A 16,360-nucleotide genomic window follows, 5' to 3' on the forward strand; every position below is an offset into this window, starting at 1 on the left:
TATAACCAATACAACGTTCCATTCAAATGGATGATTTGGTCCTTAAAATGGGTTGTACCTATATTTCCTTCTACAGTTCTCCACGATTTTTCACACCCAGTGCAAGGACCTCAATCTTTGAATGCCTAGCTTGATGCATCACATCCAACTACTTCATATTTCTTCGAGACAATATCAAATTCGAATCCTAATCTGATATTACTTGGAGGGAAAACCTTTAAGAATCTAGGTTCTAGCAAAGTTACACTGTCGTTCGAATGGATCTATAAAACTATTAGAATCAAAGAACTTCCCTTCGATAACGGTACTCCTTCCACCTTGATCAATCGAATAAATCACATAAGAGAAACCAATACATCCTATTATTTGAATGGTTTACGTGATGGGAAGATAATCTTCACCCAAATCAGCTTGTAGTCCATCTTGTTTTTTAAAGTACTATACTCCAATTTTTTTTAAACTCTATTACTACTTATAAAAAAATAATATATAAATAAGGAAGCAATCCCATCTAGAGTTTCACAGAGTCTCTAACTTTTCCTAAACGTTATAGCTAATTAATTATAAAAAAGTAAGATATAAATAAGGAAGCAATCTCATCTAGAGTTTCAGAGAGTCTCTAACTTTTCCTAAATACTATATCTAATTACGAAAAAAAAAAATCTCATCTAGAGTTTCACAGAGTCTCCAATTTTACCTAAACAATATAGTTAATTACGAAAAAAAAATATGAGATAAAAAACTAAATTGCTAAAAACAATAGTTTCTACCGAAAACGATTTTCCTAAAACCCTTTTGATTCGATGCGTCATCCACTGTGGGAGTTAGACATTTATTCATAGTTAAGGATTCCAAAAATCACAATTATGGCCACAATAATTACAACATATTCCAATTAAATTTATGAATTTATAATTTTTCAACACTGTAATGTAATTCCCCAATATATATATATATATATATATTTCGGCTATTTCGACATACTTTTCTAACATACTATCTTGACATACCCAGCTAACCCTCAGATCAAACAAAATCTAATATCCAGATCTACTTCTAAAAAACCAAATAAATAAATAAAAATGGGCCACAAAAAAATAGGGGTGAAAATGTCATTTTCTATTTTATGAAAAGTAACACCTTTTTCATTCATCGCGAAATAGAAACCCCATTTTCTATTTATTTCCAAGTATACATAAAGAATGAGGGATCTATATACCATGAGGTGTGGTTATGGTTCGACTGCAGTGGAACTTCTAACAAGGTACTACGAAGGAGAGTTGACTCCTATTACCATGATGGATGTTGAAGAGGTTGTAGAGAGCTCCCCCAGGAAACATTCAGAAGCGCCAGAGAAGCCGAGGTTTCACTGTTGAAGGAGATTATAAAACCAAAGGAAAACCGTCCACCCCTATTTGTTCATCTGCGTGAAAGAAAACCAGAAAAACTTGATTATATTGGTGTCTCATTTGGACTAATTTTTGGATCTGATTCATTCTGGAAGAAACATGGTTTTGTTCCATTCTATGTTTGCCGGTTCCATATGCTGTAACTGGTGAACATACGTGCATGGTCATCAGGCCATTGAATAAACGATCAATGTGCTTTTATTCCTCCATTTTATCAAGATTTTAAACACAGATTTGTGGGACTCTGAGGGTCAAGTTTTAAAGCGATGGAGTATAAGCTTTGCATGAGTATATTGTCATATTAGATAGAAAGGTCAACTTCAGATAATCAGAACCTACTTCATACTCCTCTAGTGGATATCTGACCTCGCTGAATGGGATAATTTTGCCTCATGATATGAAGCGTCTCGAATCCTTTGTTCACAATCTTGTGGAGTTTCATTTGATCCTAGACATTGTGCAAAAGCATGTCCGTTTGTACTTCCAAGAGAGGCTTACAGTACCTTTAAGTCTTTAACACCCGTTCAAACTTCTATTCTACTGTGCATGGGATTGAAAAACCAAGATTTCACTTGTATTCGTGAGAGAAATGAAGCTGAGAGGGAGCATATATTGAATATGTTCAAAGATAGTATGAGACGATTCCACAAGTATTTGTATGCGGTATTGCATCCGTATTATATGGTGACTCTGTACTAGATAAGATCAAGAAGAAACTCACTTGTTGGAAGGGTAGAAATCTTTCTTTTCAAGGAAGAAACATTCTCATCAAATCAGTTTTGTGTAGTATTCCAATCTACAATATGGCAATCTATAAATGGCCGCCGCCTATCATCAAGGAAGCAGAGAAAATCATTCGAATTTCTTATGGACGGGGGACCCTCCAAGAGAAGAATCACAACGGTGAGTTGGGAAAAACATGTAAACTTCTCCAAGAAGGAGGGATCGAATTAAACAATTGAGAGAAATCAATCTTTCTATGCAGATGAAACTAGCTTGGTCGATTCTTAATGGTACTGATGACTTTTCTATGCTCATGAGATCGAAATACACGAGGAGGAATGGAAGGTTTATTCATTATTATAAAACATCGTCAATATGGGCAGGAATTAAGGAAGCACTCTTTGAGGTAACAACTAGAAGCCAATGGATCATTGGAAATGGTAATAATATAGACATCTGGAGAGATAATTGGCTCGGTGATTTTTCTCTCCAACAACTCATGCAGTTGAGTGACCAAGATATTGCAGGCCAAAACTCGAAACTCTCGAGTATGGTCACTGAAAATGTCATTACTATTCCTCGGAGCCTCTCACGCATATTGGAATATCTAGGTGTCAGCCCTCGATCCCCAATTATTTGCAGCCCTCAAGATAAAGATTACATAATATGGTGCCCTGATGTTAAAGGTAAGTTTTCCACTAAATCTGCCTTTGAAAGCATCAGGAGAACTCGACCAAAAGTGAGCTGGTACAAAAATATCTTGAACAATTTCATACACCCGAAAACTACTGCTATAGGGTGGAAACTTCTGCATGGGTGTGCGGCAACTGATGACAGAATACAAAAGTCGGGTATTCGACTAGTTTCTGCTTGCAGGTTATGTAAAGCAGCTGATGAGACATTAAAGCACCTTTTATGGGAGTGTAGTCTGTCTATCCAATTGTAGGTATGGTTAGCTTCTTGCTTCCTTATTCAGCAACCAATTCTAGGTTTTAAGAATGTGATGATCCTATCCAAGGCTTGGAGCCCGATGATGAAACAGATTTGGAATTCAAGAGTGGTTGCGGGAATGGTAAGCTTATGGAACATGAGGAACAAGGTATATTTTGAGAATAAAATGCCTAACCTTATGGACTGCAAAATGTTTGATAGAGCTCAAATCTCATGCACGATTTACCACTGTAAGGCATGCAATGGGAGTAATGGCTGGGAAGCACAAGTACTGAAGAATTGGGAAATAACTCCAAGACCAAAACAAGCACCTCAAATGAAAACTTGTTTTTGGATTCCTCCAGAACCAAACATCGTGAAGCTTAATATCGACGGGGCAGTTTTTGGAAGTCCAGGGCCTTCTGGAATTGGGATATGTTGCAGAGATTCGGAGGGTGAGTTCATCTTCACTTTCTGCAAGAGGTTAACCAATAGTACTATCGACAGAGCTGAAGCACATGCAGTAGTGGAAGGGGTTGAAATGGCTACCAATTGAGGGTTCTACCATCTTTGGGTGGAATCAGACTCTCTATCAACAGTCACTTCTTTCAATTCAGGAGATATACCATGGGAACTACACTTAAGATGGAAGAGGTGCATGCAGAAAATCACTTCATTTAGGTGCACTCACATTTGGAGAGAAGCGAACATCTCTGCCGACGCACTCGCAAAAGCTGGAGCTGCACTGCAAATTGAAGACTCTATGGTTTTTGTAGGCAAACCAAACTGGTTACTGAAATGGGAACACCCTTATCAGCAATTTAGTAGATTATGTTAATGCACCACCTAGACGTGTATATCTATGGATGGGTATGAGCACATCGCGAGAAATTGCCTCCATGAAGATCTCATAACCATTCTTTTGTTTTTTCTTTTAATATATTTTTAACTTCTTCGAGCAAAAAAAAACGATATTGCATCCAATGAATTTCATCCAACTCTACCTCAACTCGAGAGAAATTGTGATGTTGCCTCATACATCGTAATGCGTGGACAATGATCTTGATCGATGATGTTGCAAAAGAAGTTAAGGAGAAAATGAAAATGGGACCGAGGGTTTGGTGAATCCCAAGTTACTACAAAGGTATGCTTTTACTAACAAAAACCCGATTGAGAGTGCCTTACAAAATGGGGAGGGAAGATACCATCAAGTGGTCTTGTCGATTATCAAGTCAAGTAAAAATCAAATGGAGAAAAAACGTAAACAGACAGCAAATAACAAAAGTGTCAAGAACAGGAGACACGATGGCAAAGGATCACGGTCGAGGATGCAGTAGCGAGTGCTGCGACTCATTCTTCTCTTTGGTGTTTTGTTTTCGGTGGAGAAAAGAAATACGTGAGTAAAGTATCAAAGAACGAGTTTTTTGGGCTAAAAGCTTAAAAGCTCCGAAGAGCAAAAAAGGTTTTTCTTTTGTGAAACAAAATGTCAGTTTTGCCCTTATTTTTTTTCAATTATTTGTTTGGTTTTTTAGAAGTAGATCTGGACATTAGATTTTGTTTGATCTGAAGGTTATCTAGGTATGTCAAGATAGTATGTTAGAATAGTATGTTGAGCTAGCCGGCCCGATATATATATACAGTCTGACTCTTAAAAAGACCTTAAATAAGTACCAAATCTAAAACACCCATAACTTCACCTACAAAATGATTTAAAACCTAATCTTTTGTACATATGATCTACTAACCATAAAGAACATCTCTACAAAAATTCAACTCGTTTGATATCCTCTAACTTAGATAAAAATTATTGTCCACTTTTGAAAAAATATCTAATAGTCCAGAAATGTCTAGTTTTTGCAATCATCTTTTGCTAATGTTAAAAATTGTCAAACAAGTTGAATTTTTGTAGAGATATTCTTTATGGTTAGTAGATCATATGCACAAAAGATTATGTTTTAAATCATTTTGTAGGTGAAGTTGTGGGTGTTTTAGATTTGGTACTTATTTAAGATCTTTTTAGGATCTCGGTATATATATATACTAGCTTTCGAAACCATCATACGAACGGGTGCTGTTATAAAAGTATTAGCAACTATGCATAACTATGAGATATGAATAGTATATTGACTACTCATCCAAATTTCTTGCAATATATATGAAAATCCCACTTTCAATAAAAAGAAAGAACCCACTCTTGATAAAACTCTTCGACTTTTTTGTTGTTGTTTAATTAGTAATATAAGTTTGTTTGAAGTTTTGGGAGAATGCCCAAAGAGGCGAAGATCACATTGATGCTAATTGAATGGCAAAACATTACGATAAACACCATTTTAAATACAAAACTATATTTGTCAAGACATTCTCATTATATATGATACAACTATGTTTTGAGGTTAGTTTGATGCATTTGCATCCAATTTCCGAATTCCCGGTAATTATTCCTTGAGGTAAGTTCGATGCATTTATATCCTGTTGCCAATTTCCGGTTAATTATTCTTTGGGGATAGTTCAATCAATTTGCATTTAGTTTATGATTTTCCTCTAAATATTTTTTAAGGTTAGTTCGTTGCATTTGCATCAAGTTTCCGATTCCCCGTTAATTATATTATTTGCGGTTAGAATAAACCTTCAATCATGAAGAACAAATTCTTTAGAATAAATATTTAATAACAATCATATAACAATGAAAGCCTAGCTGCCTTTATATAATAACCAATGTTTCTAATTCTATTTAGAAACCAAAATATAAACCTTACTAATTAACCTAAATCTAGAACAAATAAGAAACTCTACTAATAAATTATATAAGACTACTAATAATATAATTAGAAGTTTTTATGTCCATGCATCATACTCTCCGGCTTGAAAGAAACTCGTTCTCGAGTTTGGTTGCATGTAGACTTGTGAATATTCCACAAAACTCTTGTACTTTATCATCATTATTCCATGCAGTTGCGTCTAGTTTCCAATTTCCCATTAATTATGCTTTGAGGTTAGTTCGATGCACTTGCATCAAGTTTCTGATTTCCTGTTAATTATTCTTTGAGGCTAGTCTGATGCATTTGCATCCAGTTTTTGATTTCCAGTTAATTATTTTTTGAGGTTAATATGACGCAGTTACACCCAATTTATGATTTCCCGTTAATTATTCTTTGAAATTAGTTCCATGCAATTGCGTCCAATTTTTTATTTCTCCTTAATTTGATTAGTTTGATTTGAGGTTAGTTTGATGCATTTGCTATCAGTTTCTAATTTTCCGTTAATCTTTTTTTGGGGTTAGATCGATGCATTCACATCCAGTTTCTGATTTTCCGTTAGTTTTTTTTAATGCATTTGCATAAAATTTTCCGATTTCCCACTAATTACCTTTTGAAGTTAGTTATATGCAGTTACAATTAGTTTTCAATTTATCGTTAATCATTCTTTTAGGTTACTTTTATGCATTTGCATTCAGTTTATGATTTCCAATTACTTATTCTTAACTTTGAGGTTAGATTGATGCATTCACATCCTGTTTACGATTTCTCGTTAGTTATTCTTTGATCAGATGTTAGTTCAATGCATTTACATCCAATTTCTGATTTTCCGTTAATTATCTTTTAAAGTTAGATAAATGCAATTTCATCCAGTTTTTAATTTGTCGTTAATCATATTTTTAGGTTAGTTCTATGCATTTGCATTCAGTTTTTTATTTTTCGTTAATTATTCTTTGAGATTAGTTCAATATAGTTGTATCTATTTTCTGATTTCCCATTAACTACTTTTAGAGGTTAGTTGGATGCATTAGCAAGGTAGTGAAACTGGGATGGAAGTATATATAGGTAGAGTCGGATTCCACTACTACAATGAAGTCATTTAATAACAACCAAATGCATTGGTGAGTGCGAGCGGCATGGAAAAAAGTTAAACATCTGGCCGATTGGATTATAATCACCAACACATGTCAAGAGGTAACTTTGGAGTATACATTTGCTCTAAAACTGTTGTCACCTTGGCAAAGGGGGAAACAAATGGTGGGTCGGTACTCCTAATTTTCTATATAGGATAGAAAACAATAATATGACCTACTTACTATAGATTTGTAAATTAGCTATTTGTCGAAATGAAGACATGTTACCTATATTAACTTTAACTCTTTTTTGAAACTTGTAACATTTTCTTAATCAATACAATTATCTTTAGCTAAAATATATATATATATATATATATATATATATATATATATATATTTATTTCCCAATTTCTCTTTGAGGTTTGTTAAATGCATTTGCATCTAGTTACCGATTTTCCGTTAATTATTTTTAGAGGTTAGTTGGATGCAATTGCATCAAGTTTTCGATTTTCCATTAGTAATATCAAATTCTATTAATCCTTCTGTTGTTTCCTTGCAAACATGGCTTTAAAAATATCATATAAGTACATGATTCACAATGTTGGATCATAAAAAAATTTCCAGTTAATTATTATTTAAGGTTAGTTCATTACATTTCCATCCTATTTCGGATTTTCCGTTAATTATTCTTTGAGGTTAGTTCAATGCATTTGCATCATATTGCTGATTAACAGTTTTATTCCTTAACGCGTTTATTGGTTTTCGCCATTTATTTTCTTAAGTCCGAGGTCCACAAATCCCAAAGTCCAAGTCCAAAGACCCAAGTCCAAAGTCCAAAGTCCAAAGTCCAACGTCCGTATAGTAATGCGTTTTAGTCAAGTTACCTTACTCACGTGGGTTTGGTAGGATAGGTCGAGTAAGGGATCGTCCAAACCTTAGGGGCTCGGAAAAGGTTCACAACCGGAATTACAACTTTTGTGAGTAGGATTTTAGGTTTTTAGTTGGTTTTAATTAAATTAACGGTAATGCAAATAATGTAAAGTACTACTGGCGATTATATGTAGGTAAACAAAAAATAGAGAAAAGGGAGAGAGTTAGTCATACTCATGCGAGAATCATTTTTCAACAGTTTATATTACCACATCACTACATCTCTAATTAGGCCTCTTTGAGACGACGCCGAAAGTATTGATCCCTAGCGATGCCCACATCTCTAGGTCGCATTTCACTAGCATAAGGAGTTTCACTAATATCTCATCTCGTATATATATTATTTCAGCTCGGCTCGATTTCACATCAAATTTGACAAGTTGGAGAGTTGTCGACACCCAGAGTGCTGCGACGACATTTTGGGTTCGCGACGAGACTCTATTCTCGGGCATCAACACTCAAATTGGTACAGTCTCGATCATTTTGGGACCGGATGTCTAATATATGCCTAATTCTAAGTAGTGATTCTAGAATATTAACGAAGTCAATCCGGATTTTCACACGAGCAAAGATAACCCTCCCGAGGGGGAATTAGCTCATGGTTATTGAAGGAAGAATAAAACTTCTTTGTAGATATTAAGTAAAAATAAATGCGGACGGAATTACACTAGAAAAGAAATGAAAGATTATTAAGGGTAAATTGACTTCTGAAATTTAAGCTCTTTGGAATGAAAATAACAGAATGTAAGTACTGAAGAAATAAACTAACTAGGCGGAAGCTTAAACATGAAAATGCTGAAGGGGTAATAATGAAGGCGACCCCCTCATATATATAGGCTGGAGACTGAAGGCGGTTTAATTTGATGTTGTTTGTTTGCTAATTGAGTTTTTCAAAACTTTGAGAATCAAAGTTTTGTTTTTTACCTATTTTGTTTTGTCTTTTTGCTGATTTAAGGTTTTGTTTGTTAGCTCATTTCAATTCAAACCACCTGGTTTGAATTGGTATGTGTCTTCTCTCTCTTGCCGTGGTACCAAATTGAAACCATCCTTTGCCACCTGCCTATCTTGACTTCGTCATTCTCGACCCAGACCAGAGTGGGTCCACTTAGTGTGTGTCCATCGGGTCGCGCCGATTTTGGCATTTTACGACTTTTTGTCCTTATACGAAGTTAAATCAGCCGAATGCGCTATGGCGAACCTTCACTAGCCAACGTCGGCATCTAGATTTATCCGATTTGAGCTTCGAAGTTTGTCGCTTCTTTATATGTGGACCCGCTTCAGACCGGTTTTGTTCTTTTTGGAAACTTCGGCTTTAGTCGGGGCTTTGTTGGGCTTCACGGGGGTTGAGTGGAAAACTTCAAATATTCCAAAAGTATTCCCGCATTTCGAATGCATGTTTTATCATTATATTCATTTTAATTATGAAAACCTGCAAAAGTCGCGAAAATATAATTATTACATGATTATTAAACACATAATCGACCAAAATGTTATGTCTCTCAAGGTTTAATATTACAGTTTTGGGTGCTTATCAATTGCTAATTCCCCGTTAGTTATTCTTTAGGATAGTTCGATTCATTTGCATCTAGTTTCTAATTCTCCATTAAATATTCTTTGAGGTTAGTTTGATGCATCTAGTTTTCGATTTCTTATTAATTATTCATTAAGGTTAGTTCCATGCAATTGCGCATAGTTTGTGATTTTCCGTTAATTATGCTTTGAAGTTAGTTTGATGCATTTGCATACAATTTTTCGATTTTTCTTTAATTATTCTTTGAGGTTAAATTGATACATTCACATCAAGTTTCTAATTTCCCGTTAATTATACTTTGAAGTTAGTTCAATGCAGTTACACCTAGTTTTTTATTTCTCGTTAATCATTCTTTTAGATTTGTTCAATGCAGTTGCATCCATTTAATTTTTTGATTTCCCATTAATTATTTTTTGAGGTTAGTTAGATGCATTTGCATACAGTTTGTGATTTCCCATTAGTTATTCAAGATTTCAAGGCGGTGTGTACTACCAACTTCTATTGATTCTTCTGTAGTTTCTTTGCAAACTTGACATAAAAAAAATATATATATTATACATGATTCACTAAGTATGATCATCAAAGAATATCTAATTTCTGATTTTTCATTAATTATTCTTTTAGGTTAGTACAATGTATTTGCATCCAATTTTTGATCTCCCCAAGCATTATTCTTTTGTTGTTAGTTCCATGCAATTCGTCCGGTTTCCAATATCCAATTAATTATTTTTTGAGGTTAGTTTGATGCAATTGCATCAAGTTTTTGATTTCATGTTAATTATTCTTTGAGGTTAGTTCAACGCGGTTATATTCAGTTTCCAATTTCACGTTAATTATCCTTTGAGATTAGTTCAATGCATTTGCATCTTGTTGCTGATTTTTCGTTAACTATTCTTTGAGGTTAGTTTGATTCATTTGCATCTAGTTTTCAATTTTACGTTAATTATTTTTTTAGGTTAGTTCAATACAGGTCCAACCACTTTATGATTTTCCGTTAATTATTCTTCGAGGTTAGTTCAATGCATTTCTATCCATTTTTTGATTTCTTGTTAATTATTCTATAAGGATATTTCAATATAGTTGCATCTAGTTTCTGATTTCTCGTTAATTATTTTGTGAGGTTAGTTCAATACATTTGCATCCAGTTTCTAATTTCCCATTAATTATTCTTTTAAGGTTAATTCCAAACAGTTGGGTCCAGTTTCTGATTTGGCGTTAATTATGTTTTTAGTTTAGTTCGATGCGTTTGCTTTTAGTTTTCGATTTCCTGTTAATTATTCTTAGAGGTTAGATCGATGCATTCACATCCAATTTCTGATTTCCCATTAATTATTCTTTGAAGTTAGTTCAATACAGTTGCATCACCTACTTAGCTTGCTCATGTCACTGATAGAGTGATCTTCCAAGAAATCCTTCCCTTTCTTACTGATCCAAAATAAAACCCCACCTTACACACAAATTTAAACATTCTTGGAGCATTATGTGATTGTTCTCTTTTTGGTCTAATATTTTAATAGGTTATGGACTATCACTATATAGTAACATAAGATTAGTATCGATAGTCTATACAAAGATACAAAGAGATTTGGGCCTTCTATAGATTTGAGAATAATGATGTTTAAAGATTTTACCTAATATATGTTTTGCAAGGTCTACATGTCTTAGAAGTTATTATTTTCTCATAACAATCATTAGTTATTTTCATTATTATCGGTAATCCGGTTTGTCATCATATAAAACACGTGATTGACATTTTTCCTTGACATTGAGGATATAAAACATGATATTGCTTGCTAAAATATAAGTATCGGGATACGTAAATCACCATGTCACAAACATGATTATCTACCTTATTGAACTTCGGCTTTAATATTTAAATAGTGAACACTGTCGGAGTTAAATGTCTCTCCAGCATATTGCTTGACTTCTGTAACCGTATTACCTATTACTGTTAAAACTTAAAAATTGGGTACTCGAAACTCGTTTATAATTGATCCAACTTTGTTAACAACAATTTTTAGTGCAAAAAAAAATGAAATCTTGTAAATATGGGGGTTTTGTTTCTTTGAGGTTATTTTCTACGTGGGTTTTCTAGGGTTTATCAAGCTAAAATTTCTAATTTAAAAGAAAAATTGAGAAAGAGTGTTTTTGTGGGACTCCTTGTTGAACCCCCATTACATGAATAATGGAAAGTCCTAATTTGGAATTCATTTTTTTTTTCCGTAATTAATATTAGAGTTTACAAAAAATTGGAGACTCTGTGAAGCCTTGAAAAATAGAGCCAAGAGGGTATATATATATATATATTCGGCGGAATAACGAGATTCAGTTAAAGTGGACATTGGGCTTAAATAAATTATATACCAAACCAAAACAAATTACATGTAGAAAATTAAATTATACAAAAATAACATCACAAAATATATAATAGAAAATAAAAAAATAAAAAATAAAATAAAATAACGCAATAATAACAAATATTTTAAAATATATATAATACTTAATGAAACTAACGCGTCAAACAATTAATGGGAACCCGAAAACTGGATGCAAATGCATCGGGACTCACCTCAAATAATATTTAATGGAAAATCGAAAACTAGATGCAAATACAAGCATTAAACTAATCTTAAAAAGTAATTAATATAAAATCAGAATATGGATACAACTGCATTAAACTAACCTCAAAGAATAATTAACTGGAAATCAAAACTTGGATGGAAATACATCAAACTAACATAAAAAAATAATTGTCGGGAAATCGAAAACTGGATGCAAATGCATTGAACTAACTGATAATTACAAATTTATGTAAACTAACTATCTATGCGTAAACACAAATAATCAATCAACTAAACAAGTGCTTAGATCAATATTCCTACTCTCAATTCATTATGCAATATAGAGAGTCGATTAGCTTCCACTCTTAATCTATTAAGACTAAATAGAATTCAATTAATCAAACACAAAAAAAACAATGGTGAGAGTAATATTGTATTGAGAGATTTTTTATTCTAATGATTATACTATGGATTCAAATAAATCTAAATTAACTAAACTAATAAAAATAGGGTTTTGATGGAAGAGGGAAGTTATAGAGAAGTGTAATCAATCCACCTAATAATTAGTTTCATGCAAGAATCAAATTATTCATTGAAAAGAGATCATATTTAGGTTTTCACTCAATGATTCAACTTAAAGCCTCAACCTTTATCATCCATAGCAATAACCTACATCTCTATAGTCATTATTACTAGCATATAGGATTATTACAACCAAGTCTCTCGACTTAATTATAATAATCCCTAGTTTAATTTACTATATGTTTATTTTGGAAGTCATACAATAAACTAAACTCATTGAAACACATACACAATTAAATAATTCTACTAAGCAATCTATTCCTAATTAGGTTTCATAATCACTCCCTCTAATGAGGGGATTAGCCTAATATCATTGGATTAATTAAACTAAAGCAAGAAGAAGAAAATATAATAATAACTTGAATTGAATTGAATTGAAGTAATGGTGGCTACGCTAAAGAAAACATAAATTATGTTATATAGAAGAGAGAGAGAGAGAGAGAGAGAGAGAGAGAGAGAGAGCTAATTTAATTAAACTAAAGAGAGAAGTAGCCAAGTTTTATTTTACCTTAACCCTCTTTATATAGGAGAGGGTTAGGTTTACAATTTCATGCATGGGTTTTTAGCCTAAGTTATGGACCCATAAATCAAGTCCAAAACCCAATTTGTTGAATCCAAGACTTCCAATTCTAGTCGTTCTTACTGTAGTGTGAGTTTTACCAACTTATGCTATTTTAATCGAGTAAAGGCCTGGACCATTAGAAAGAGCTTTCGAGCCGGTCATTTTGATATAAAATGGGCCCAAATCCAGTCCGAGTCCAAAGATATAGCCTTTTAAAGTTTTGTTGACTTTTCTTCACTTTCTAATCCCAGCTAACTTTCACTTAACATTTTTTTGACTTTAGCTTTTAAGAGCTTTTTCTCCATGAAACTTGGGCTTTCTTCATGGAACTTTCATAGCAATCACTTTAGCTCCTTTTAGCCTAATTAGTAACAAATTTATATTTATTCAACTCAAGCCTAAAATACTCAAAAGCACGTAATTAGTTATAAACATATATTATTAATAACATAATTGGCTAAATAGAAATACTATTAAAAGGTTTAACCTACAGTTTTGTGCTCTTATCACTAACCTCAAAGATAAAATTAACGTGAAGTCGGAAACTAGATGCAAACCCATTGAACTAACATCAAAGAAAAAATAATTATAAATTGGAAACATGATACAAATCGTGGCATTAATCTTAGAGAATAATTAACGGAAATTGAAAACCGGATGCATGCAACCCACTTAACTAATCTCAAAAATACACCTGGATGTAAATGCATTGATAACTTCATGAAATAATTAACGACGGAAAATCGGAAACCGATGCAAATTCATTGAACTAACCTCAAATAATAATTAACGGAAAAATCGAAACTAGATGCAAATGCAACCTTATCAAATAATAAACGAAATCGGAAACTGGATGCAAATACATTAAACTAATCTTACAGAATAATTAATGGGAAATCAGAAACTGGATTCAAATGCATTGAACTAACATCAAAACAAAGTTGGGTTATATATTGTAAAAATGTCTCGATAAGTATAGTTTTGCATTTAAAATGATGTTTATTTTATCTCTTTCTGTATGATTGGGAACTCCTTGCTGTTCAGGTAACTTCAATATATATGAACTTCGCCTTACTAGGAAATCTCACAAAACTTCAATCAAACTTCTATTATTAACACAACAAAATGAAGTTGAAGGGTTTTATCAAAGGTAGGTTATTTTTTTTTAATGGAGAGTGAAGTTTTCACGTTATACGAAATTTGGATGAGTGATCAATATAATAATTATGCATATTTACAAATAATTTTCAGAATAATTAATATAACAAGACCCGTTCGTAGATAATCTTTGAAAATTTCACATAGTGAGTCATCAAGTCATGCATAATTTAAAGAATAATTAACAGGATTAACCAGCACACTTTTGCCACTTCCACCTCCATTCCCACCACAACTACAACTATCACATCAATGACCAGCACCACTGTCATCTCCAACTGAACTTACCACCACCAGTGGTCTTCCACCCACATAACCACCATTAAACCCATAACCTCGCCATGACCACCATCAGCACCACTTCACCCCCTACCACAGCAGTGCTCCTAACACCAACACCATTGCCATCACCAAACCCGTACCCAACCACCACTGCAGCCCGGGGAACAAAAAGATTCCTCTATATGTTTTGTTTATAAAGAGTAATATTTTATTTATGACCGTTAATGCAACTAAGAAATTTAAACACCACTTGGAAAAAGTATTGTCAGGCAGAAAGAAAGAAAAGCACATCGAAATTTTTCTCTCTTCAGAACCCACCTCCCATCTATCTGGAGGTTTTAATATCTTTGTCGAAGGTTGTTAGGCGATTTCACATGGTAAATTCTATTTTTTGGCAGGTTTCGGAACAAGTGTGCATGCTACAAGCATTTAAGAAGAAGATCGCAATCTTAATGGATGAAGATATCTGAGAGCTTCACAATAATCATCCGTAGAAAAAGATCGAAACGCTATGAATTAAATTTCTCGAATATAAGCTTTTCAGAGTACATTTATTTAAAGGAAAGCAGAATTAACAGGATTCTCCAGAGTAATACTACACTACTTAATACTTTGCTTTTGAAGCATTCAGAATTCCCTACAGTGTACTACTTTATAGCTTTAGCATTGTCCAAAGTATATTTCTGCAAATAAAAAATGAATGAACAACATAGTAATACTACACTACTACTTAATACTTGCATCTCGAGCATTTAGTATTCCCCAGAGTATTACATGATATTTCTTGCCTTGCAGTATGTCTCTCTCATCTCCCACTGTCATTCCCGCCAGCAAAAATTCTGTCCCTATCAATGCCTTGTGATAGGCTGTAATAACATCAATTCTGCGTTCCATTCCCACTCGTATTCTACCCTTTCTTGAATGTTCACTTCCCTTTGAGCAAGGTTTTGTGCTAGTGTGCGTATAGTAATCGTCCTAGTTGGGTCCAAGAATGGATGACTCAGCAGATTACAAGCAGTTGGCCTTGCTGTTGGATCTTTCGCCAGACACCAACCTAAAAATCTCTGAAAACCTCCGAAAATGGTTCGCCTAGAGCATCTTCAACAATGGTATCTAGATTACCAAACCTACCAAACAATGCTGTAATAGGTTTTGAAATCGACATTGGTGGTTTTCCATACGCGAGCTCGAGTGCGAGTATACCAACTGACCAAATGTCTGACTTTGTATATAAATCTTGAAGTGGAACAAATTTGTCATTGGGGTAATTGATCAGTTCTGGGGCAACCCAATAGGGATGATACCTATAATTTCCTTCATTCTTCTCTTTCTTAGCGTCACTTGATGTAGGGTTGGGAGTATAAAAGGAAAAAGATAGTTTGAGTGAATCTTTTGTCTGATCGGCCTGATCCACATGTAATAGTATATTCCCCATCTTCAAATCCTTGTGTGCACACCCATTTTCATGCAAGAACTGGACCCCTTTCACAACTTCTCTCATAATCGTACAAACCTCAATTTCCGTTAACCCAGAGTTCAACTTTGATGCCAGATTGCTGATAGACCCACGGTTCATTAGGGGCATAACTACCCAATAGTTATCTTCAGTGATTTTGATATGTAGATGAGGAAGAATGTTGGGAGTGTGGGTGGTAGGTCTTCAATCAGTAGAAAGTTGAAACAGTTTGGCTTAGGTCAAGAATCTTGATAGCAAGGTCAGCAGCGTTTTGGGCTTTAATTTGGCTTGGTGTACTTCCGATGTCACATTGCCACAGCTGAGTTTCTTTTCAATGATGTACCGTTCGTAACCAGGGGATCAAAGTTGTTTGCCATGGCTGGCTTTCAAGTTTCAAGAAAGCG

General features: G+C 33.8%; 2 protein-coding genes across 2 annotated transcripts; one reads left to right on the forward strand and one right to left on the reverse strand.

Annotated features, from left to right (window-relative positions):
- Positions 1-2,212: 2,212 nt before the first annotated feature.
- On the forward strand, positions 2,213-3,078 carry LOC147505724 (uncharacterized). Its single transcript, XM_086605612.1, has 2 exons — positions 2,213-2,312; positions 2,516-3,078. Exons 1-2 carry the CDS (start codon positions 2,213-2,215, stop codon positions 3,076-3,078), a joined length of 663 nt encoding a protein of 220 aa, XP_086461738.1.
- A 12,476-nt stretch (positions 3,079-15,554) lies between these two features.
- LOC147505725 (serine/threonine-protein kinase BLUS1-like) lies at positions 15,555-16,001 on the reverse strand. Its single transcript, XM_086605613.1, has one exon. It carries the CDS (start codon positions 15,999-16,001, stop codon positions 15,555-15,557), a length of 447 nt encoding a protein of 148 aa, XP_086461739.1.
- Positions 16,002-16,360: the final 359 nt, after the last annotated feature.

Source organism: Coptis chinensis, chromosome 4, assembly GCF_015680905.1.
Source record: "Coptis chinensis isolate HL-2020 chromosome 4, ASM1568090v1, whole genome shotgun sequence".
NCBI lineage: Eukaryota > Viridiplantae > Streptophyta > Magnoliopsida > Ranunculales > Ranunculaceae > Coptis > Coptis chinensis.

Excerpts from the sequence above, each read along its gene's own strand:
- LOC147505724 (XM_086605612.1), top strand. The coding sequence starts at position 2,213 with ATGGCAATCTATAAATGGCCGCCGCCTATCATCAAGGAAGCAGAGAAA. Across the intron at positions 2,313-2,515 it reads CCAAGAGAAGAATCACAACG|GAATTAAGGAAGCACTCTTT; the intron begins GTGAGTTGGGAA and ends CAATATGGGCAG.
- LOC147505725 (XM_086605613.1), bottom strand. The coding sequence starts at position 16,001 with ATGAGAGAAGTTGTGAAAGGGGTCCAGTTCTTGCATGAAAATGGGTGT.